Source organism: Impatiens glandulifera, chromosome 2 (genome assembly GCF_907164915.1).
Source record: "Impatiens glandulifera chromosome 2, dImpGla2.1, whole genome shotgun sequence".
NCBI classification, from domain to species: domain Eukaryota; kingdom Viridiplantae; phylum Streptophyta; class Magnoliopsida; order Ericales; family Balsaminaceae; genus Impatiens; species Impatiens glandulifera.
This window is the reverse complement of record NC_061863.1, coordinates 64,502,384-64,525,002: the sequence shown is the minus strand read 5'-3', so window position 1 is coordinate 64,525,002 and position 22,619 is coordinate 64,502,384. Positions and strand designations below refer to the sequence as shown.

General features: G+C 30.3%; 2 protein-coding genes across 3 annotated transcripts; one reads left to right on the top strand and one right to left on the bottom strand.

Annotated features, from left to right (window-relative positions):
• Positions 1-199: 199 nt before the first annotated feature.
• Positions 200-12,532, bottom strand: LOC124925354. Its single transcript, XM_047465335.1, has 24 exons — positions 12,316-12,532; positions 11,174-11,292; positions 10,698-10,782; positions 10,525-10,578; positions 10,289-10,380; positions 10,092-10,195; positions 8,093-8,168; positions 6,298-6,739; positions 5,550-5,894; positions 5,234-5,437; positions 5,015-5,110; positions 4,724-4,799; positions 4,150-4,277; positions 3,446-3,728; positions 3,134-3,363; positions 2,935-3,059; positions 2,221-2,338; positions 1,806-1,861; positions 1,628-1,721; positions 1,347-1,521; positions 1,208-1,276; positions 1,027-1,127; positions 671-733; positions 200-584 (listed from the first exon to the last, which is right to left on the bottom strand). Exons 1-24 carry the CDS (start codon positions 12,355-12,357, stop codon positions 474-476), a joined length of 3,288 nt encoding a protein of 1,095 aa, XP_047321291.1. The 5' UTR covers positions 12,358-12,532; the 3' UTR covers positions 200-473.
• A 6,777-nt stretch (positions 12,533-19,309) lies between these two features.
• Positions 19,310-22,164, top strand: LOC124927959 (xylan O-acetyltransferase 1-like). Of its 2 annotated transcripts, XM_047468471.1 has the most exons (6): positions 19,310-19,452; positions 19,567-20,162; positions 20,239-20,410; positions 21,033-21,232; positions 21,309-21,467; positions 21,548-22,164. In XM_047468471.1, exons 2-6 carry the CDS (start codon positions 19,603-19,605, stop codon positions 21,894-21,896), a joined length of 1,440 nt encoding a protein of 479 aa, XP_047324427.1. In that variant the 5' UTR covers positions 19,310-19,452; positions 19,567-19,602; the 3' UTR covers positions 21,897-22,164. The 2 variants fall into 2 exon arrangements, with proteins under 2 accessions (XP_047324427.1, XP_047324426.1); XM_047468470.1 differs by lacking the exon at positions 19,310-19,452 and having other exon boundaries at positions 19,494-20,162.
• The last annotated feature ends 455 nt before the right edge of the window (positions 22,165-22,619 follow it).

The following is a 22,619-nucleotide window of genomic DNA, read 5'->3' as shown; positions in this document are numbered from 1 at the left end:
ATATTTTTGTAGTATCATATTATATATCTCTAGTAATTACTGAAATTCCCTTAAGAAAATCAACACCCTCTTTCAAATTTAAAAAGAATAAAAAAACAAACACTTGTTGCAAATATTTCTTTTAAAAACACAAAAAAAAGCTATTTAAAATAAAATAAGACACTCTTGTCTGTGTTTTTCAAAACAGTATTTGATGGCTATATCATGTATATCTTTAACAAATCAAATTATCAATTACATTATTAGTTACACAATAATTGCAATTCTTACATATTTTGGGACAATGACTTATGAAATGATGAACAAATGTAAAAGTAAAAACAACATTGTCCTGTACAATTCTTGCTACTATGACAAAAATGACTGAAATGATTCCAATGGGAGAGGCGAAATATTGAGCTTGGTTAAGATATAGTTGAGATGATTGAGTAAAATAACGACCTTGGTTAAGATATAATTGGAGATGATTCATCTCAAATGTTCCACCATTTACTGCGTTTTTCCATCTGTTTGGCAAGTTGACTTGCCATGGATGCAAAATTCTCCGACCCACTTTGCAGCTCTGCGGTTCGTTCGCTAAGTTGCTGATCCAAAAAAAAATATTCTCAACAAAGAATTCGATGCAATTTTAAAAGAAGGTGAAGGGAGGACGCCATATTTGGTTTACTACCTCTAGTTTTTCCTTGCGCTCTAGGAGTTTGTCTCTCGCTTGGTTAGCAGCTGCAGAGGCATCCTGAAATCCACAAAACAATGTCAAGCATTTAGCCAACTGTTGTTTTTCTGTTTCTTATTTAGTCGCAAAAGAACTAAAAAGTTTTAATTATTCCCAGACCTAGACTAATACCTAGAAGAGGCTAACACTTAAACAACAACCCACAATTTTTATGGAGGAAAAATAAAATAAAGAAACAGGTATGACCTTGCCACCTCAACCCGGTGCTTTCAATAACAATCAAATGTGATAAAACCCCTTAATCCAAGTCTCTATTCACAATTAATCAATTTAAATAAGATTGTAAAAATTACCCCAGCTTTTCTATATTTTGCTTTGATCTCCTCAGCTGTTCTCATTGTTGGTTGGGCATCATTACCACCCTCAAACAACCTCTCTCTGTCAGAAGTTTCGGCTGCCATTCAAAATCCAGTTATTAAAGTCCCACTACTAAAGAGAGTCCTTAAATCAGAAAACAATGGCAGATTATTGTACCTTTTTGCTCAACCTTTTCTTTTGGAGCAGAATATATAATTTTTGGAGGTTCTTCAATATCAATATCATCTGCACACAAAAAAAAAAGATTATGAAAAAGGGAAACAGATATAAAGAGTTAAAATAAAGAGTGCCCTACCGAGGGTAAGTTCTATCACTTCGTCGTCATTATATGCTTCTGAAGGGTCCGAGAATGGGAACCTAGAAAATATTTTCTCCAGATGAGCACCAATAGTTTCTTGACCTTTAAGATCATTGCTTTTCTCTCTCTTGAGACCCTTTATAAGTCCACTAAGAACTCCCTGAATAGATTCCTGTAGCAACAAAAATAACAATTCTTGTAACAAGAAATACAAGGAAAAAGAATCTGGCGGTGGAAAAAACCCTAATCTAAAAGAAAAAGAAAGAAAGAATCTGAACCTGTTTTTTTGTCTGAAATTGAGACAAATTCAAGGCAGCATCTGCTGCAGCTTCAACAACTTTATCATGAAGGGCTGGCAAAGCCTCAGGAATTCTGGCATTTCAGGTAGATTGTTTAGTTTCATAGTTATCTCATACAGACGTTATAAGAGAGATAGCAAGAGAGTGAGATGGGGACCTTAAATCATTTTCGAAAGCCAAAAGAGATATCAAAGCAAATTCTCCCGCATTTACCTATCAAATTTGAAACCATAAACATAAGTTACATTCTATGCAACCAGCACAGCTAAAGCCTAGTTTAATGTGGGTTATTTGAGATTAATTTAATCATCAACCAAAATACCCTTAATTCAAATACACTTTCGTTCCAAAGATGATCCGAACTGGATCCACACCTAAATGAGAAATTTGGCACAAATGGTGTTTCTAAATGAAGCCATTAATTTAGAGGATTTTCTACAACCTATGCTCCCATAATCTCATTTGTACTGTCATATATCATTAACACGCTAAGTGAATATATGGTAATAAACTGCCTTAGAAGAGCAAAATATTTGTGTATAATTCGTCTTAGAAATGACAAAAATACCAACCAATGTTATCATCCCGGAATCAGAAGAAGTTATTGTCTTGTTCATGTTGTTCTTGAAGTTCCATCTAAGAAGAGCTGTCATAGAGCTGTTACCCACTGATTTAAGATCTGGCAGAGTCCTGTAAAAATAAAGTCACATCATAACTCAAAAATGCACAATCAGAACTGGTACATGGAAACAACTGGATACAAAAATTCGGCATCCAAAAATGTCTCTGGAAACTAAAACTTAGTCACAGACAAGTTCAGAAATTGATTGTTTATTTCTCATACGGATCCAAATGGGATCAATGGCTTAATACAGAAACACCTTTGTATATAATATGTATCCGCATGTGAATTGCTAAATACAAATACGTTTGATTGCTAAATACAAATACGTTTTTTATCAAATGTGTGGTTGGGTGGGATACACCAGAAATCGCGCAACACTCAAACGCCTCCCATCGATTATTATGAAGTTTGTAGATCTTCGTAAGATGAATTTTTTAGATCTGGCCGGAAGAGTAATTCTATTGTCAACAAAAGAAAAAATCGGTGTATCTGGATATGAGTTGGAATAAGTTTGGATGCATATCCAGATGAGACAACGGAATGAGATGATGTTTCCAAACGACAATGTAGCAAAAATTATAGACAATATCTTGGATCTATAGAAAACTTATACATTTAGACACATTTGCGTAGTTTAAAATATTAATTTACAAAATTTCACCTTATCTCTATCATTCCCGTCTGATATATTAATATCAGTCCGTAGGGTCTCCCGTCTTTCTTGAAAATCATTGTATGACAACATTGTTTTCCAATACTCACTTCACACACAGGTTGGTTCTCCCCCTATGAAGCACAATTGAGCTTGTGAGACAAATGCATTGCAAAAAAATAACTAGAAATTCAATAAGACAAAGAACCTTCATCAGTGATTTTAGTGAGTATAGACGCAATGAATCCTCAGAGCTAAGCAGAAAATATGACTTTAAAGATATTTCCTCCGACCGCTTTGCTTGAGTTGAAGCATCTGACTGGCTCTCAAGTGCACTGAATTCAGGTTCTAAGCTCTTTTTTGCCAATATGTCTGTATCCTGAGACGAGACTGATGAGTGCTCTTCACTGGATACATCAGAAGGGGCAAAAATGTCCCCTGCAAATGTATAGTTCTTAGGAACTGTGGAAAGAAGTCGAATTAAATAAATACATTAGCAAGCCCCATATTGTTTACTTGCCTAATAAACAGATTGAGACTGCATTGGACGCCTTTGAGTGAATCGGCAAAGAGATGATAGCATGGCCAGTTGTGTCCAAAGCAATAATTTGAGAGTTACTCATCAGGACAAAAACTACTTCCGTTTGGGATCTAACTGAAGTTTCAGCATTAGAGTGATCAGAAGAGTTGTTAGGAGCATATGGAACTGTTCCTATAGCAAGGGATACAATTGTGGAGCTTGGAGTTGATAAAGATTCCGTAAGGAATATAACTTCTGATGAAATGACATCAAGCAGTGCAACCTGAAATGAACAACAATGATCATAGAACACCTAAATAATAAAAATTAGCTTAAAAGGGAGATCAAATGTTAGTTATCCAGGTATTATTATTTTTTCAAAAGTGTCAACCAAGTAAATATGCAATATATCTTGAGCCTATTTGAAAACTGATATTTTGTCACAATCACAGTCTTAGTTTCATTTGCTACACAAATTATGTTTTAGATCATGATCCAAGTTCTAGTGTAAATTTCCGCTTCATTTGGTATAAAAATATCTATGTAAATCATGATCATATTATTTTTTAATTATGATACATTATTTTCTAGATTATTGTGATTTTTAGCAAACATAACAAATATAGATTTTTCTGGACTATGGTGAACAATAAAAAAATTGTATAACAAAACAGTTTCATTACAAGTTAGTATATATTGCTCACCTGACCACACTCAAATCCTACTACCAATCTCTCTCCAGAGGATGAAAAAAAGAGAGAACGTATAGGGGAATCAATCAGTGTGAATATAGCAGTAACACGGGCCCCATCCTTGTAATCAAAATCATGAACTGCAGAAAATGGTTTACATTGATCAGGCCGCATAGATGGGAAGCCCATCAGATATATGTCTAGTAGGTTATAAAAAATCAGGTTATTTAGTTAAAAAGACATTAGAGGTATAAATATATAATAAACAAATATATTTAAAAAATAGAGGGTATTTTGGTTGATGATTTGAATGATGTGATTGATGAGTAAATTATTGATTGGACAGTCCACATCAAACAAGGCCTAGGTGTTAGCCTCAAATAAGAACAACACAAAAAGGTAAAATCCAGAAGGATGTAATTGTTCCCTTTTTGGGCTTTTTTAATGAAAGGACTATAAGTCGCTTTTCCCGCCCAAAGAATTCTCTTTCAAAACAAGAGAATCTTAAGAATATCACCCTAGGCCTACAATAGAGAATAAGAAGAAATTGTAACAACATTAATCAAGCTAGAAAGTATTACCATACCTTCATGTTTTGTGCCGGTTACATAATGACACTGTTTTGTTTCATCTGAACTCCCCATTAGACTATAAAGGCGAACCTATAAATTCCAACAAAAACAATGACTATCACAAATTGGCACAGAAAGCTGACAGCTCATATATTTCCGTGGTGACCCTCTTATACTGGCATACTAACCCGTAAATATATTGTCCATACCTAACCCCCTAAATAGATTTCATGGGGAAAACACACATATGTAACAATAAATAACCTTTTTTCTATAAAATATATATATATATATATATAACTCACCACTCCATGTTCATTCCCAACAGCGAGAGCTAAATGGGATGATAAAGCCAGTTCCGATACCATGGCATTTGCCAAAGCAAGTTCAATGCCATCCACCTGTTCATCATATTTTGATCATTCTTTCATATGAAAAATAATCATCGTACTTGATAAAGAAGTTGTTGTTTATGCCAAATCACACTAAAGATTCCCATCCTAGAATTTGCAGTGAGAACTCACCTCAGATCCTAAAAGCAAAATAAGTGATAAAGTAGGATATGTGGCATCCCATACTCGAACAGATCCATCTTGATAGCCTGCTATAAATATTCTTTTAATATTGTTCTTTCCAGAGAACAGTTGGCTAGGAACACCACCAGTGATGGGCCACTGACTGCTTTGGCTAATGTGATGCATTTGTTTATGTTTAGCTGCTGAAACTGTCTAAACAAAACACTTAGATAAACAAACAGCATTAACAAGAGAATAGTGTTAGGAAACAACGGTTCATTGATCAAACCAAAGCATTCCACTTCAGTTTGTCTTTAGGATGTACCTGGCCCTCTGGATGGATTGCTGAAAGACTCCCTTCTTTAAGTTCTGAGCTCATCTTACACACAGTCATACATGGGTCAACAGTTGGCACAACCATAGGATATTGTAGGGGATCAATAGAATGCTTCTTATCTGACTTGGAAACTAAGGAAGCAATGCAGGAATCATCATAGTAATGCAAATGGCCGGGGCTGCTCAATACAAAAAGTGAAGATGCATCTGTTTTCTCCTTTGCACTAACATTTGGCACCAGAACCATATCCGCATAAGACCCATTAAGCCTGAGGTCTACACGATGAATGCATTTAAAAGTTTCTACACCAGAAGACCAATGAAGACTGAGGATCTGCAAAATTGGCAACAAAATATCAGGAGGAAGATTTTGAACAATGATACCACAAACAGTAGATATTTAGAAAAATAAATACGAATACTCCCCATGTCTGTGACCATATCAAAATGTCAGCTATGCTTATAGCTCAGCCATTTGGAAATACATTTTTTAATTGTTTTTGAGTCTGGATCCAGAAATAAAAATAAATTTATTAACCTTTCACTCACTAAGTTTAGTTTCAAAACTTTTTTTGTATCTGGTCCATATACAAAATCAAAAATAAAAAGTGTTTACAAGCGGGGCTACTGCTAATTAATCATACCATCAACAGGATAAATAACTAGTGAATCACACAACCATTCATACAAAAGCTAAAGGAGGAAAGGAATTGTTGCAAATCAGGTAAAGATCACACCGTGAGAACTTCTTCAGATCCAATTTCGTCACCTCCATAAACAAAAAGGCGTCCATCATGATCAGTATGTCCTCTGCTTGAGGACCAATGTAAGACAATAACTGGCAATCGTTTCTTGGCTGATGATGTCTGTAGCTTAACAACATTATTAGCTGCTTGATTTTTGCTATCAGTTGACAAGTTCCATAACAAAATATCTCCATCTACATAACCAACAGCAAGAATTGATCCATCAGATGATACCCAACAGAGAGAGCTTATCTCCTTTTCAGTCTGTTCATCGACAGAGGAATCAACCAACTCTTCCTTGGTAACCCCTTCTGGAGAATAAATAACTTTATCATCCTTCAGTTGGAGATCCTTAGTGCCTTTGACAATAACTGCCCGGTCTTCAGTGACATCCCAGAGAATGATTAATCCATTCTCAAATGCAATCAGAACTCTGCAATTCAATTAACTGAGTGCAAAAATGATAAAGTCTAAAAGGAACTGAATGTTAGACAAAAGTAAAATGTGGATACTAATTATTACAAAGAATTATCCCATAGTTCTAGGAACTAAATTATATCCAAGATTTTAATGAGTATTTAAAGGGCATGACCCGTTCTAATAATATCATTACAATTATTTCTTTGAATTTTCCACAATAAGTAACTATGTCACAGAAAAAAATAGAGAAATCCCATGACTATAAATGCACTCATTTTCAGATAGTTCTGCCAATCAGAATTTACTTAGCATAAAAAGATCACATGTATAATATGGATTCATAATAATTCAAACTTCAAAACAATTTAGAAGAGGACTTGTAAGAGATTCATAGCTACCCTTTCTGCCAATTATGATCCCAGATCCCACTATGATTGAACATAAAGCTCTCACATAAATGGTACCCATATTGCTAGCATCGACATAAACCATGAAAAAAATCACTATTTATAATTTGACACAGAGCACTAAAATAATACAATGTCATAAACAAAAGTAAAATGTTATGCCAAATGAAGCCAATGTACCTAAAGATCATTACTTCTAAATACAGAGATGCAAATAAAGATTTAACTTGTTTGGAAGCAACTTCAAAAGTAAAATTTTGTGCCAAATGAAGCAATGTACCTAAAGATCATGACTTCTAAATATGGAGATGCAAATAATGATTTAACTTGTTCGGGGAAATAATTTTTTGCTGTTGTTGTTGGGTTTTAATGTTGACATATGTGAGACCTTTATGTCAAAGAAAAAATTAAAGGAACAATAGAAGCGTCTATAAAACAGCTTCCAAACGAGCTCAAATGCAATGAAATGGACCTGTCATTATTTATGGAGAATTTAAGGAAATCACATCATAATCTCAAATGAACAAGGAAAGTTGGATGATAAAGGAATAAGGGGAAAATTAAGTTTCAGCAAACAGCTGTAATACAAAAAGAGTAGAAATCACATGTAGTCTGTCATACATTTCTAGAGAAGGTCTACAATTCTCTTTGATGTCCATAAAAGAACTATCAAGAGAAAATAATCCCACTCTTTAAATAAGTACTCGTGAATACCTCATTCCCTATTATAGGCTAATTGAAACATTGAAGATGTCAAACTTCTATCGGTTTCCATAGTAATTCATAGGATTATTCTCTAGTATCCAACATCAAAGTTAATTAATGCTATCACATGCAGGGAGGCTAATGTTATATTTGTTCCACAGCTTATACAGATTTTACATGAATAAAAGCATGAGATATGAAATGTAAAGCTTGATAAGCCTAAAGAACGACTTCCGACAATTCATTATAAATACCTGTTTCCACTGGAACAAGGCTGAGGAAGTACGCCAACAATGGACTGACAACTGGATGATGAAATGCCAGCAGCATCTACATCATATACCAATAAAGAATATAGTATAAATTTTGACTAAGACAAGCAAATATATATCTTTAACATACAAACCTCAGAAACTACAATATTAAGTGGAACACCATGAACATTTTTCTTGGGGATAATGACAAAACATATTGCGGAATGAATCTCAAACAATACATTAGCTTTTATCTATTGTTGTAGATTTCTCGTTGCAATCTCACTTAACTAAACCTCATCCAACTTATGTAGAGTCAAATTAGTTTCGATTGGGCAAAAGCATCACTAACTTGTTTCTCTCATTTATTTCTTATCGCATCCTCTTACTACTAAATTTCAAGCATATGTCCCCAACCTAATGAAAAAGGTGTAGTTGATGGTGATGAGATGACAGTCTAGGAAATACACATAATAGCTTAGTCATCCATGTGCAACATAACAGATATTATAATTCGTAGTGATAGGCTTACTAGACATGTAGATGCTGAATATCAATCTCTTCCTAGGCAAAAATAACTTTGGAACTGTTCCCAATAAAAGTGAAAATTTAATAATTATTCGCATTGACTTTGTTACGTGAGTAGAACCGGCCTTTTGAGGCAATGTTTTGCAGGGCTTGTTTAATGAGTTATCATTAACATGAGAATTAGTGTTTTTTCCATGGAAATGATCCCGCTTCCCCACTCTCAACCCTAAGAGAAGAACCTACCAGAACAGTCGAGTTTGGTTATTTTATTACTGGATTTAGGACTTTTATCTTACCATGTAGGTGCACTTTTTTCCTACTCATCACTTAATATCATATGATTCATAAATACAATTTCTCACCACAAACTTATGTTAGTTTATATTATAAATTATTTTCCTTCACAAAATAAAAAAGGTACAGATCTGTCTCTACTTTTTTTGATAAATAAATTAACTAAGGCTTTGTTTGATGTGGATTATTTGGGATTATTTTTAAATAAACCTCTGTCTAATATACCATCACATCATTACCCTCCATTATTTTCATAACCCTAATGTCTTTTTACTCAAATAACCTGGTTTTTTATAACCTACATCAAATAAGGACTAACCCTTTTTCCTACTCCTTGCTTTATATATCATAGATTCATATCAATAATTTCTCACCACAAACTTATGTTGGTCTATATTATACGAATCATTTTTTTCACAAAATTAAAAAGGTACAGAGCCGTCTCTATTTTTTTCTGATAAATAAACTAACCCTTTTTCATATTAGGGGAAGAGACTGACTACAATAATTTGGATCACAATTTAGAGACCCCAAGTCTCAATCAAATGATTAACTCGCATAATTGATACTAGCCAGCCAAATCCTCTACTTCACAATGCATCTACATCAGTATTGTTAAGTGGATTCATATATGACTAGAAGCCAGCATGAGGATAGTACCATAAGATAAAAATCCTGAGATCACATATACCCATATCTAGAGAGTGAAAATAAATTGTGCCTGCCATTTTAACTCTTCAACCATTTCAGAAAGCAATCAATATAGAGTCACACATCAATCTCAATATTCTAACACCAGGTACACTTTGCATAGCTCAAACAAAATATATACTCTACAAAAAATATAGGCTTGTGCCCTGAGGTTAGGTGGAATGTACAAAAAATAACCAAAATGATTTTTTTATTTATTTTGCAAATGTTATTTACTGCAATTGTACACAAAATGGTCTCTGCAAGTGAGATCATTTTGTCCCATTTTACTAGAAGTAACAGTGTTTCTTGCTTATATGCATGTTTGCCATAAAGCTCTGAGAACTGCTAAAAGAATATGTCCATGTAACTAAGGACTTGCATATATTCACAATCAAAGAAACTCACACAGGTTGAAGGTGCTTAGACTGTTGTTAATACAATTTACAAAAGCCTTTCAACCACTGAGAGAAAAAGTTGTTATTACCCTCAACAATATTCTGAGGAAGATGATATGGCAAATGAATAATTTTTCCTTCCTTATTGTCATACTTGAGAACTGATAAGAATCCAAACTCATCTCCCACATACCTGAAATAGTAGCAATAACTGATTAATGAATATTCATGATCTTGCTTTAAGGGAAATGTTGAAACAAAGTGTAAAATGTTCTGAGTGTGTTACATATATTGAGTTCCATATATAGCAGTAAAGGAAGTTATATTTGATTCCCACTTCGAACTGGAAGCTACACGCCTATTCTCAAGATCCCAGACCTGTCATACATTGGGGGATGGTTAGCCATGATTTAATAAGATTGAAAGCAACAGGTCAAAATCAAAACAAAATGAATAATAGACACCATGGATTCCAAAGTTATGCTCAACAAATTCACTTGCATAGATGCAAGAAGATATTACCTGGATTTCATTTTCGTTTGAAACACTCACTAGAAATCCTTGGTTTTCCAAGAACTGCAAACACAATGAACAACCAGTGTCAAATAAGTGCAATATTGGCAAAAGATTATCATACAAGATGCTACTGCAAGAAGGAAAAGAAGAGGGATGATAATTTGGCATCAGAAACAAACCTCTAAGTGTTTGAATGGACATGATTTGGGAGAGAAAAGAATAACTTCAATATTGTCACCACCAATAACTTTAATCCGCCCATCTCTGCAAGAGAAAAGAGAAAGGATGTTATAGAAGAGAGGAATAATTATAACATGATAATATAATCCTTTGATGGTGCAAATTTCCTGACAATCACTTAAAAATGAATACTTAAAATAGTCCATGATGACAACTTCATTCTTAAATATGGTCAGGTAATAATTTAGTGCATAAACATATCCATTTCCAATAAAGATATTTTCTAAGCATGTAAAATAATCATATGCATGAAAAGTTGAAAGTCATAAAAAAGTTTAGCAAATTTTTTTTATACAGAAACAATTAATATGAATAAATCTTTGTGAATATACCCCAAAAAGGGAATGCTTGCATTTAAAGGAAAAGTGAATTATAAGAAATAGGTATAAAGAATGAAGATATAAAGTCAACTTACAGTGTCCCTATTGCTAAAATGCGCTGGATATGGTCAAAAGCAAGGATCGAGGCACTTGATGGGATGCCATAATGAACACCAACACGTGGATGTATCACATTTTCCTGGGGTATATCATGCTACAGAAGGATAACAGATACTAATGTCACCATATAAAAGAAATGTAGCATCTAACTACAATAGAAGTTTAGCAAATTTAAAGGTAACTTTAAATATCAACTACCTTACAAAAATAACTAGCCAGACATCAGTCAAAGTATCACAAACATTATGTGGAAAATGGAGCTGATAGCTGAAACAATATTCATAATTGCTACCAAAAGCTTTCAGAAAATATAGAACATAGAACAGTGCTAGTAGACAAAGTTAATCAACTAAACAGGAAATGGAAAATAAAAACTGGCCACGTTGTGAAATTGACAAAGAGAGGTGAGAAAAGAAAAAGATACTTGAATGTCTTGTTATCGAAGAAATTTTGTTTAAAGCCTCCCTCTATTGTGAAAAATCACTCCTTTGAGAACAAAGTGTTCATCAGCAAGGATGAAGCAATATGGAAAACTGACCTATACTGAGATGATGATGCTAGATCAAGTCATTCTTTCTTGTACAAGTAACTCGTAAATTACCAAATACGAAAGGAAATGAATAATCAAAAACCAATAATCCAAATAGCAAAGAAAGCTACTAAGTAGTGTCTGCACCAATTCCTTGATTGTCCATATGAGGAAAGAAAAAATAGTTCAGGAACAAACAGAAGACAAAAATAAACTCATTTCAAGCTTTGATTTCGTAACTAAATTCATTGGGGAATGGTCGAAACAGAAGACATAATGCAAGATCAAATGCTAGTCCTATTTAGAAACAAAAACAAATCTTTATTCCACCTCTCCATACACTTAACTGTTAGCTAAATGGAGAACATTTCCGTTTCCTAGTTAATCAATAACCCTACTCATTGAATTCCTTTCTATGTATAGATATGTATTTGTATGAACAAATGGAGTAAAAAAGTCACACGTTCAATCATAGTGCCAAAGTACTCCAATCCTCACAAAGTCAGATTAACAAGACTTTTTTTTTTTCAGATAATACTAAAAAGTCATCAATCAAGTCGCGATCATTTTGCGAAACTAAACGATTACCTGAGAAGATCGAGGTGACTTATTAAAAAGCTTGGAGAACATCGCCAAACAAGAAGTGAGAGAAACGGCAGATTGAAAGGTCTGATCTTCAAGGAGATGCACAAAATAATAATATTGTTATCTGCTAAAAGTACCGCATAGCATTTTCATTCTCGCGGATCTTCGTTGGGGGCGGACGGAAAGACGACGAACAGAGATAAGAGACGTTTGAAAGCGTCCGAAAGGGGGTGATTCTGTGCGACAAAGTTCAACGATTGAGAAATTGAGCTAATGAGTAACAACCGTGCGATTATGATGATCTATGGAGTTAGTAACCAAATGCTTGTTTGTTTCTTTTCTTTTTCTTTTTCTTTTTCTTTTTTAAATAGTAATTTTAAGTATAATCTTTTTTTAAAATCATTTTTTATATTGATAGCAAAATATTGAAGTTAGAGCTGTTTGACTTTGATTTAATGATTTTTAAATATAAATAAATAAATTGTAAATAAATACCATTTTAAAACTAAAATCAAACTCATACTGTTTTCAATAAAACTAGCATTGTGTGTTCTATGTGCCACTCAAACAGTATTATTGGCTGTCCTATACCTAATTTTCTTTTTTATGTGATTTTCAATTTAAAAATCATTCTTAAATTTAAAATTATTATTTTTTTCAAACTCAAGAGAATATTATTGGAATATTTATTTTTACACTAATTTTTTTATTTTTCAATATTACATACATATTTTTTTTAATAATTTTTTCATACAAATAAAAAAAATAATTATAAATCACTAATTTATACCTATAAAAAAATAATTTTTAATTTTTTGTAATATTTTAATAATATTGAAGTGTGTGATTTTAATTTATTAGATTATTAATTATATTTTAATTTATTATGTTAACTTTTATTATTTATATTGCATTATCGAACATGATTACTATAAATTTGTGTGTTAATATTTATTGATTGTATTAATTTTTATTATTTATATTGCATGATCGAAGAACACGGACAGGGTTACCTAAGTATGTCATCGGACCTGCTTGTAAGAGTGGAATACAAGATTGCAGAAATGGATATATCTAGAGGCGGTGTCAGACACATGTAAACCCGGATAGAATTATTTTTTTTATTCAATATTAAATACATATTTATTAATAAAAAAAATGTATATAAATAAAAAAGTTTTAATTATAAATCAATAATTTATACATATAAAAAAATAAATTTTAATATTTTTGTAATATTACAATAATATTGGAGGTATGGTTTTAATTTATTAAATTATTAATCATATTTTTATTTATTGTGTTAATATTTAATAATTGTGTTAATTTTTATTATTTATATTACATTATCAAAAACACGGGTTACTATACGCCTGTGTTAATATTTATTGATTGTATTAATTTTTATTATTTATTTTGTATTATCGGACAGTTAAGAGAGTGAAATATAAGATTACAGGAATAGATATATCTTGAGGGCGGTGACAAACACATATAAATCGAGACTATAACCCAGAGAGACCTATTGTCTTAATGCTAATATATTATATATTATATAATATATAAGTATATATATCAATTCCTAATATATTAATTTTTATACCCACTATACTAACTAATATATAAAAAAATAAATTTCAATATTTTTGTAATATTTCAATAATATTGAAGGTTGTGGTTTTAATTTATCAAATTATTAATCATATTTTTATTTATAGTGTTAATATTTAGTAATTGTGTTAATATTTAATAATTGTGTTAATTTTTATTATTTATATTGCATTATTGATTACTATAAGCCTGTGTTAATATTTATTAATTGTATTAAATTTTATTATTTATATTGCATTATCGAACACAATTACTATAGTGTAATATAAGATTGCAGAGATGGGTATATCCAGAGGATGCCACACATATAAAGTATATATATATATATCACTTCCTAATATATTAATTTTTATACCTACTGTACTAACTAATATATTATATAATATATTTATTCTATCTACTTAGATATTACACGAATAGATCTAACTAATATATTATATAATATACTTATTCTATTTAATAAACTTAAATCTGATTTATCAATTCTTAAATAAATAAATAAAAATTCACCTAATCAATACTAATATATTATATAATATATTTATTTATAATTAAAGAACATCATAATTTATTAATTCCTAAATAAATAACTTATTCCCCGATAATTTATAATTTGAGCTAAAAATTTATAACAACAGTGGATTACGATGATTTGGAGTTAGTAATCAAATGGTTGTTTGTTTCTGTTTTTTTTCTTTGTTAGTAGTAATTTTAAGTTTTATCTTTTTTAATATTTTTTTAAAATTATTTTTAATATTGATAGCAAAATATTGAAGTTAGAACTGTTTGACTTTGATTTAATGAATTTTAAATAAAAATTAATAAATAAATTGTAAATAAAGACTTAAAACTTAAATCAAACCAATACTTTTTTCAAGAAAATAACATTGAACATATTGGCTGTACTATACCCAATTTTTATTTTTTTATTATTTTTATTTTATGTCATTTACGTCTTAAATTCAAAACTTCATTATTAAATTTAAGATAATTTTATTGGAATATTCATTTTTACACTATTTTTTTTTTTTTTTTACATTTTCAATACTATTTATATATTTATCAATGTATTTATTTTATTCAATTAAATAAAATTTTGATAAAATTAATTATAAATTAATAATTTATACACATAAAAAAACAAATTTCAATATTTTTGCAATATTTTAACCATCTTAAAGGAAATGGTTTTAATTTAGGGTTTATGGTTATATTAATAAAAAGTATAGGATACAAATAATAAATTAAATATATAAATAAAGAGGAGTGATAGAGTGAGGGAATTTAATAAGGGAATTTGGTGAGGGAATGACTTGGCATCACCTTCATTGGTTAAAAATGTAAAACTAGGAGGAAAGAGAGAAAAGAGAAAAATTATTTGATTTTTTCAGCGAATCGAATAAGATTATGCCAAGTCATTCCCTCACCAAATTCCCTTACCAAATCATTTCTCATAAATAAATTATATAAAAAAATAATATATAAAATTGATAGTTAAATCATGAAATTGTAATTTTAAAAACATTTTATAGCTTGTGAATAATGTGCTTATATGAGTTTTACCCATAGAGAGTTTGATTAAAAACTCATTTTGAGGGTGAATTTGGGTGTGGGTTAGAATAAAAAATTTATTTTGGAGGTAAATTTAAGTTTGGATTAGAGAAGATCTTAACCCATATAATCTTTTATAAACAAATAAACATATATCCACTTATTGTGTTAGAAAAAAAACATATGATATTTGAATGTGTGAAAGTTGTTTTAGACTATGGGAATCAAAACAATCATAAAACCTAAAATGTGGGTTGATGTGAGAAAAAGTAAAAAGCAATCAACAAAGTATTCACAAAAAGATATGACACATCACACATGACATGAGCGTTTTTTTTATAGAAATTTACATCTTTTAATAGTTTGTTTCGTTCCTCAAAATAATAAAATAGCCGACATTATGTACATGTTGGAAACTTTAACTCCTTTCTATCTATTTCGGGCACAATTTCATTACAGTTGGTAAAATATCAAATTTGGTATATAATATAAATTTTATTTTATTTTTAAAATTTTGGATTTATTTGGTTGAAAATAAATTAATAATTGTAATAGTTCGATGCGTATTATATATATATATATATAAAATGTGATTGTTATAACAATTTTTTGTATTTGATCAAATAAGTAAGTAACGCGGTTGGAGAGTTAATCATCCTTCTTAAGGATTTATGAGTTCAATAATATGATTAGCCGACTTATTTGTATTTTTGTTCTTATTTTTAAATTTTTTATTTTTTTTTGCTTTTATGTTTTGTTTGTGTGCGTCGCTTTACATAAACATGTTTATAATTTTTTATTATAAATAAACTATTTTAAGAAACTAATATTTTCACGTATCAATTTAAGATAATAAATAATATTTCTAAACTTAAAATGCATTAAATTAATTAGAGTAAATATCGTTACTATAGAGATTATACTAACATTTTATATTAAAATAATATTAATTAAGTTTGTAATTTAATACAAATAAAATAAGAATGATACTCTTGGAGTGAGCTATAGATCCCATCTGTTTGAAATTGTTTGTTTAAATATACTTTTTACATTAAGTTTATAACTAGAATTACTTATATTTGACAAAATTGTATTTCTCTTCTTTTTCTTCTCTAATTCCCTTCCATTTTGAGATTGATACATATATATAAATTGCTTACCCAAATATTTATGATAGAATTTTAATATTGTAAATATATAAATTCATGATCAATTATTTTTATAGATTTGAAACTAAATTAAACTTTCATAGAGCAGAAATCGAAAGAGATGCATAACAACTTTCTAATTGATCTATATCATGAGTGTGACAACAAAGAAATAGAAGGATATGGAGTATTGGATGGGAAGCAAGACCACCTTTATAATTAGCTTTTAAAAATGGAGTGAAGTATGTAATCCATCAATAGACTCATCATTCTCTCTTAGCTTGGAGTAAAAGGGATGATGGATTCACACATTAAAACAAAAATAATAATATTTTATTTTGAAAAAGATACAACCATATATATATTTCATTAGTTCAATATTTATTTGCAGAATAACATTATCCATATGAAAAAAATTAGTAAATGTTACAAATTAGAATGACATGAATATCAAACCACCATAATAGTTTAAGTGTCTATATCATAAAGGAAAAAAAAAAAATCATTGGTTCAATTCTTATTTAATTAAATTCCCATTATTTTTTTATATTATAAGTAAAAGCTTATAACAAAAACAAATATCATTTTTTTAAAAAATTTGTAGGGGGTGAGTTTCAATAAGAAACTATAAATTTATTTTAATAATTTGATATAAAAATGTGAGTAGGTTGAGATCATGACAATTAAATTAGTGACAATATATATTTCAAGATAATATATATTTATTTTTTTTTGTTAAATGGAGTTGGTAAAAGTTAACGAGAAGAATAAAAAAAAAGTTGTTTGTGTAACGTCACATTCGAGATTGTATTAACTTAATTGAAAATAAATATTAATTTCTAAAAAATAAAACATAAATATCTAAATTTACAAGCTAGTGTGTTTTCCTTTACATTTACTTTTCTCCAACATAAAGCTAACTACTAAAGTCTTTATTCTATTGACATTAATTGCTTAAACAAACATTCTCTAACGACTATTTAATAAAATGTATCATTGTTAAGTTGTTGTTGGTAGAAAGGGATTATCCTTTTGTTGTTCATATAAATGTAACAAATGGGATCATTTTATTCTTCTTATTGCTTATAATTAGTAGAATGATCTTCCAATATTATTATAAATTTGCATTAAACCACTCATGGTTTCTCTGTGTGTGATTTAATTAAATCAATTATGGTTTTATTTCACTTACATGACAAATTAAGAAGATGTATTTTCATCACACTCTTTCATAATTGAATTGTAAATTATATATTCCAATAACTTCACTAAAACTACTATATATATAACTAGCATAGGCACCCTGGGTGTTACATTAAGATTTAAAAAATGAATTATGAACAAACTTTGGGGGACAATTGTCAAATTAAGAGAAATATGAGGACATATTTATTAAAACACTAATTAGTTCATCGATCTTAGCATATCATTGGAAACTAATTAGGTAGTTAGTTCAAATTATTCAATCAAAGATACAAATTGTTTGACTCATTTTAATCAATTTTTTGGTGGCTAAGTTATTTCATTTTAGTATAATATTTTAAACATACCTAGGACATGTGATGAAGGGTACTAATAAATTATGATATATAATGTTGATAATTAGTCTATTTGAAAATTATATATTATCATTTTAATCCATATCAGTTGACTTTTTATTTGAGATGATTGTTTCTATTGATTTTTTTTTTTGTTTGTTTTGTAAATCAATAAGACTATTGAGGATAATGATAACAAGTATGTACGTAGTGGGAGAACAGAATAGTAGTTTCTATATTTAAAAAATAGTAACAATTAATTATTGAAAGTAAAGGTTTTCGAATAAATAAATTGAAGCTGGTGCTATAATTATAGTTATAATAAAGTTCTCAAGAAAAAAAGTACCATAGATACAGCTATTATACTCAAATTATACCCCTATTGAATTAAATAATTAATCTAATATCAAATTAAATAATTAATCTAATATCATTTGGCATTTTGTATATTTGAAGAGTTGTTAGCAAGTTAATAAATTCATTTGAATGAAATATATATCAATTAACAATTCATATGATATTATTTAGACTTCCCTTCGTCAATTGAAATTTTGGGTCTGTTCCTTCAAAAATTATCATTTAAGATTTTTTAGTGTTAAAATTATACTAAATTAGGTTTTGTTTTAACGATTTTAAACGTTATTAATTTATTATTTACATAAAATTTATAAATAAATAATTAATGTTACCAATTTAACTAACACGTAGTTCGTAAATGTACGAGTAATGATATAAAAATAATAAAAAAAATTATGGTAAAAATGTGATAACATTTTTTATTTCTTCTCACATACGTATTCAAATTAACCACGACTCTCGATATATAATCTTATTAGGTTGTACTTGTTTTTGTTAGGTTACGAGTTTCGGCCGACAGTTTCAAAATTAAGCAGCATTATATATATATATTACCAAATTTTTCTAATAAAGAATTTCAATTTTACTATTTGATTTTTTATTAAATGGTATAAATGTTTTAATAAATGAAAGAAGAGACTCCAAACTTCAATTTCTCAAGAATCACAGGTTTTATAAAAGTTTAGAGGCTTATTTGATAATTATTCAAAAGTTATGGGGGCTATTTAACCTTCTTTTCAACTTAAAGTTTTTTTACTTGTGATTAATTTCCTTAATTTTGCAGAGGGAAGAGAGGAGGGAGGGAGAACATAATCGGTTAAAGAAGCAGAGAGAGAGAAAGCAACAGTTCAACCGCAGCTAACCAAACCAGTTTCTTGAAGATATCAACTTTAATCTCACCAAACGTAGAATTAACAATTGTCCCAACAACAAATGTACTTTTTTTCTGTATTTCTCATCCTATATTTGATGATCTCATATGTAGTAATGTTAATCTATCTTCTCTCATCATTCATTTCATTCTCATAGTCATTACTCATCTCATGCAGCCCTTCCGCCGGAAATCCCCAATTTTAGCATTAGCAATGAAGCACTCCGCCGCCGCCGCTCGCCGGAACAACAACCTCTCAATCTTCGTCGTCGTTCTCTCCGTATTCCTCTTCGGTTGTTTCATGTACAACGAGGACGTCAAATCAATCGCCGAATTTCCTTTTTCCCGACCCAAGTCTCAAGAAATTCAAGAAGATAATAAAGTGAGTCAGAGCCCTGCACCAATTCAAGAACAGAGGAACGTTAGCGATGAATTGCCGGCGATTCCGAGAACGATCACGGAAACCCAATTGGCGACGAGTTCTCAGGAAGAAGCCCAAGAGACGGCGGAATCACCCAAGACGGACGAAGAAGATGAAAAGAAGAAAAATATTGAATTGCCGGTTGATGAAGAAGACGAGGAGGAAATCGAAACGCCGCCGGAAAGCTGCGATCTTTTCACCGGCGAATGGGTTTTTGATAACATATCACACCCGATTTATAAAGAAGATGAGTGCGAGTTTCTTACCGCTCAGGTCACATGTATGAGGAACGGGAGGAAAGATTCATCGTATCAGAACTGGAAATGGCAGCCAAGAGATTGCAATCTACCCAAGTAAGGATTTTTTTTTTTTTGGGAATTAAAGTTGAATTTGTTACTGATTTGTCATTGGATTATACTACAATTATAGGTTTAAAGCAAGATTGCTTCTTGAGAAATTAAGAAACAAGAGGCTGATGTTTGTCGGAGATTCATTGAACCGGAATCAATGGGAATCTATGGTCTGTTTGGTTCAATCTGTGGTTCCTCCGGGAAGAAAGAGCTTGACCAAAAATGGTTCATTCAATATCTTCAGAATTGAGGTCTGTTTTCTCTCTTATCTTATCTTTTATTTATAAAAGCAAATTTATTACCTATAAATCTGAAACACAAAATTTTTATCATGTAGATCCAAATAAACAGGTATATAACAATTTTTTTTTTAAGGAGACCACTAAATTTCAGAGCATTCTTAATGAGAAACAAACATATAACATTTAGTTCATATTCTAACTTTATATTTGTTATTATTTTGGCATCATTTATAATGAACCAAATTAATGTTGAGTTATTATTCTTAAACAATGATTATGAACATTTATACCTGTCCTTTATAAAAATAAAAAAGAGATTGTAGGTCTGGTTAAAAGGGGAAAAGAAGAAAAAAGGTTAATAGATGGGGGACAAAAAGAGAAGTTGGAGTGTTCTTATGTATATTGCTTGACTTAGAATCAAAAGTAATTATTGATACCAAATATAATTAGGGAGTTGGTCATCCCATTCCCATCCACCTAACTTGATATTATATATATATATTTAAGATATTGATCAAATTTTGGATTGAGATGATTAATTTGATAATATTTTAGGTCAATTGGTTCTATTATTATACTTCAAGAAGAAGATCACATTATTGTCTCTGTTTTTTATTTCTTTTTTATGTAGGACTATAATGCCACGGTTGAATTTTATTGGGCGCCTTTCTTGGTGGAGTCGAATTCAGATGATCCGAACATGCATAGCATATTAAACCGTATCATCATGCCTAGTGCCATTAAGAAGCACGGTAGACATTGGAAGGACGTGGATTATTTGGTATTCAACACTTATATATGGTGGATGAACACGTTCTCTATGAAAATCTTGTACGTATATTGGTGTCATAATTGATTTGTATTATTTGCGTTTTTTGATATATTATTGATTTGATTGTTACATTAGACGAGGATCGTTCGATAATGGAGCCACGGAGTACGATGAGATTGAAAGGCCGGTTGCTTATAGGAGAGTCTTGAAGACATGGTCCAAATGGGTGAACAAGAACATAAATCCCAATAAAACAACAGTCTTCTTCAGCAGCATGTCTCCTCTTCATATCAAGTATTTGTTCTTTTGTTAAGTAAAAAATGGTTTTGTTTTTGTTTTGGGCGTTTGGTTTTAATTGCAATTTTATGGGACAGGAGCTTGGACTGGGACAACCCGGATGGGATAAAATGCGCCCTTGAAACCATGCCTATTCTAAACCAAACGGTGCATCCCCAAGTGGGGACGGACCGTAGGTTGTTTATGATTGCAGCCAACATAACTCAATCCATGAAAGTCCCGGTTCATTTCCTCAACATAACTACACTTTCCGAGTTTCGAAAAGATGCTCATACATCGGTTCACACCATCCGACAAGGAAAAATGTTGACAGATGAACAAAAATCTGACCCGGCTAGTTTTGCAGATTGTATCCATTGGTGTCTACCGGGTCTACCCGATACATGGAACGAGTTTCTCTACACGCGTATAATCTCAGTTTCTTGACGCGTGTCGAGTTTTTGAATTGTATTCTTTTTTTTTTAAATATTTTAATTTTTTGACATTTTTTTGTTTCTATAAAGCATTGTGAATTTTATTTTCTTGAAAGAATTTCATGTATTCTAAGTAGAGTTTTTAATGTTGACATGCTGACTTGGCGTATAACAAACTGCAGCCACTTGTCAGCATGTTAATTACAAGTGGAAACAAATTGTAAAATGAGACAGGTTGAAATTTAAGGAAAATAAACAGAATCATTACTTGAAAGTCTTAAGAACTGTCTTTTTAATTATCTTATTTATTGATTGTGAAATATATATATATTGATATTTAAAAGACACTATATAAGTCTAGTATGTAAAGATAGAATTACTGAGGAGAAAATATAAAGGAAGATGATTTTGTCACAAATGATAAACTATAATAAATTTTAATATGATTTAAAATGTCATTTACGACTCAATTATATTACTCGGTGCTAAAGTATACAAGTTTTCACACTAATAACCTTTTCTTATATATGAACTAGTTAATCGGTAACATTATTTTTTACTAATTTAATTACTGATCAATTAAACTCTCTATTGCTATATTATATTATTATCATTGAGGCTTGCATTTGTGTGACTAACAATATTACACAACATACATTTATTTCATAATCAATCCACAACGAATAAATAAAAAATAACACACAATTTTTACTATGTCGATGGAAGAGATCGGGAT

What these genes read in the sequence shown, in the direction of transcription:
- LOC124925354 (XM_047465335.1), bottom strand. Translation starts at nt 12,357, where the DNA reads ATGTTCTCCAAGCTTTTTAATAAGTCACCTCGATCTTCTCAG. An exon ending in GATCTGAAGAAGTTCTCACG is followed by an intron (nt 5,895 to 6,297) that starts GTGTGATCTTTA and finishes CCAATTTTGCAG; the next exon opens with ATCCTCAGTCTTCATTGGTC. An exon ending in AGAAAAGGTTGAGCAAAAAG is followed by an intron (nt 1,128 to 1,207) that starts GTACAATAATCT and finishes TTTGAATGGCAG; the next exon opens with CCGAAACTTCTGACAGAGAG.
- LOC124927959 (XM_047468470.1), top strand. Translation starts at nt 19,561, where the DNA reads ATGCAGCCCTTCCGCCGGAAATCCCCAATTTTAGCATTAGCAATGAAG. An exon ending in TCAATATCTTCAGAATTGAG is followed by an intron (nt 20,411 to 21,032) that starts GTCTGTTTTCTC and finishes TTTTTTATGTAG; the next exon opens with GACTATAATGCCACGGTTGA. An exon ending in ACGTTCTCTATGAAAATCTT is followed by an intron (nt 21,233 to 21,308) that starts GTACGTATATTG and finishes TTGTTACATTAG; the next exon opens with ACGAGGATCGTTCGATAATG.